General features: G+C 32.7%; 1 protein-coding gene across 1 annotated transcript; it reads right to left on the bottom strand.

Moving 5' to 3' along the window:
- Positions 1-638: 638 nt before the first annotated feature.
- Positions 639-1,278, bottom strand: LOC133336759 (uncharacterized). Its single transcript, XM_061545042.1, has 2 exons — positions 1,213-1,278; positions 639-1,139 (listed from the first exon to the last, which is right to left on the bottom strand). Exons 1-2 carry the CDS (start codon positions 1,276-1,278, stop codon positions 645-647), a joined length of 561 nt encoding a protein of 186 aa, XP_061401026.1. The 3' UTR covers positions 639-644.
- Positions 1,279-2,078: the final 800 nt, after the last annotated feature.

The following is a 2,078-nucleotide window of genomic DNA, read 5'->3' as shown; positions in this document are numbered from 1 at the left end:
ATTTTTCTCGATCTTACAAAATAGCTACCGAACTTAATTTCCATTTCAAACCGGCAGCCAGCCAGCGGTTCTCATATTTCAATTTTATTTTTATTCCATATATTTTTTGCCTTCATTGTCTTCCGAACGATTGTCTTCTGCAGCTGACCATATGATATTTTCATCAGCTGCACAATATCAGTGACGACCCATCTCCCTCTCTCCACTGGTTCCCTCAATTTACCAACTTTGCCATGAATTAGGGCGTAACGTTATCAGATTTAGATGTATGTTTGAATGTGCTAATTTCTGTAATTTGTTAATATATTTTTTTATTTTCTAACGCAGTCTTTTGTTGCAAACTTTTTTTTAAATTTAAAATTATTTATAAAAATTATAAAATTAATACAAATATGATTTTGAAAATATTTTCAAAAATTACCTAAATTTGTTTCGGTTTCAAAAGGCTTAATAATTTCAATTTAAACTTCCTTATAGATTTATCCATATTTTAAAACATTTATTTCAAAATTTTAATCAAATTAAAAAATATAAAAATTTTACCAATTTTTAGGCTATAGAAAATTGAGAAACCAATTTATAAAAAATGCAAACATTTTGAATTTTTTTTTATAATCTCCCCTCCCCCCATTCTTTCCCCCACTCTATGGCCTCTCAACCCTTACCACCACCTTCAAAAACATTTCAATATCATTGCGGGCATAGGCCTCAATCTTATATAGACCATATTCCAAAAGATTGGGGAAACCATCAACAGGGACATCGCAATCATTCACATCGATACGCATTTTACTAAATGGTGGTTCAAATTCATCATCACCCTCAAACTGTGGAGCATCGGGAGCACATTCCTTAATCGATGGCATTATATAGGCCTTATAATGGAAATTGATAAAATTCGTTAGAGTTTCATTGTCGATAACAAAGGGGGTTAGCTGATAATCCTGTTCACGTTCCGTAGAGCTACGATAGACACGCACATCCACCACTGTCGAATCATCCAAATCCGTTTTGAAATCCAAAAAACCACTAAAGGCATAAAGGCCACGACCAATGCGCTTTTCCTTTACGGCGATGTCAGCAATGTCGGGATCGGTGGTTGTGGCCTCTATGCTGACTAATTCGTAAGTCCAGTTTTTCTAAAAAGGGATATCCATTTTTTGATATTTTTCTTCTACTCCTGATTGTTGGGGGGTTTCTCCTCATACTCACCATTTCTCCACACAGGACAGTGGTGTAGAATAGGGTGAAAATTATTACCGCCTTGGTGATGAACATTTTTATCCAGTTGTCACTTTTCGCAATAATGCTCTAAATTGTTTGGGAAATTTTCTCATTATTTATAATAAATTTTTTGTTCGTGTTCTAACGGTTATCTGCGAATGTCAAATTGGTTAACAAGTTGTTGTAAATTTTCTAATCGGTTAATCTCTTGTTTGTTAGTTGTTTTAGCTGTTTTTAATTGGATCCACAGCTTGTAACCTAGACATTGACATGATTTTTTTAACTAATCGCCTTGTTTAATAAAAAAAAAATTATTGTAATTATGGTGAATTATGTGGAACGGTTATTTTTTTATTACTTTTTAATTTATTATTATATATAAATATATATATATATAAGTTCCATTCCAGAACCTAAAAGAATCAACTCATATTACATGTTTTGCAAATTTTTACTCGAAAACCGTTCCTAAACCCAGAAAACTGGTAAAACATTGAATAAAATTTAAGAGAGCACAAAACAAAATTACGTTCTCTTTCTAAACTTTTTACTCGAGAAATTTGGTCGAGTAAAAATGGTAAAAAGGAATGCCTACTTCTGATTGGCTGTTATATTGAAGTATTGTCATCTAATTTTGGCATATTTACTAGATTTTCGTTCCCGAACTTTTCAAATTATTTTGTACTCTGAGAGCAATTTTGAAATGTTTCGCTTTTACTTACTTAGCTGGCTTGTTACAGAGCGGTTGTTCCATAAGCCGAGCTTAAAAAATAATTCCAAGCGCATCGGTCTTGTGCGCAAATCTACCAATTTGAAAGACCATGTTCCAAGATGTTGTTTTCTACTTGGTCTTT

Source organism: Musca vetustissima, unplaced genomic scaffold (genome assembly GCF_032173495.1).
Source record: "Musca vetustissima isolate MV318-11 ecotype Yass unplaced genomic scaffold, APGP_CSIRO_Mvet_v1 utg66786, whole genome shotgun sequence".
Taxonomy (NCBI): Eukaryota; Metazoa; Arthropoda; class Insecta; order Diptera; family Muscidae; genus Musca; species Musca vetustissima.
Note: the sequence above shows the minus strand (reverse complement) of the source record. Positions and strands in the feature narration are given on the sequence as shown.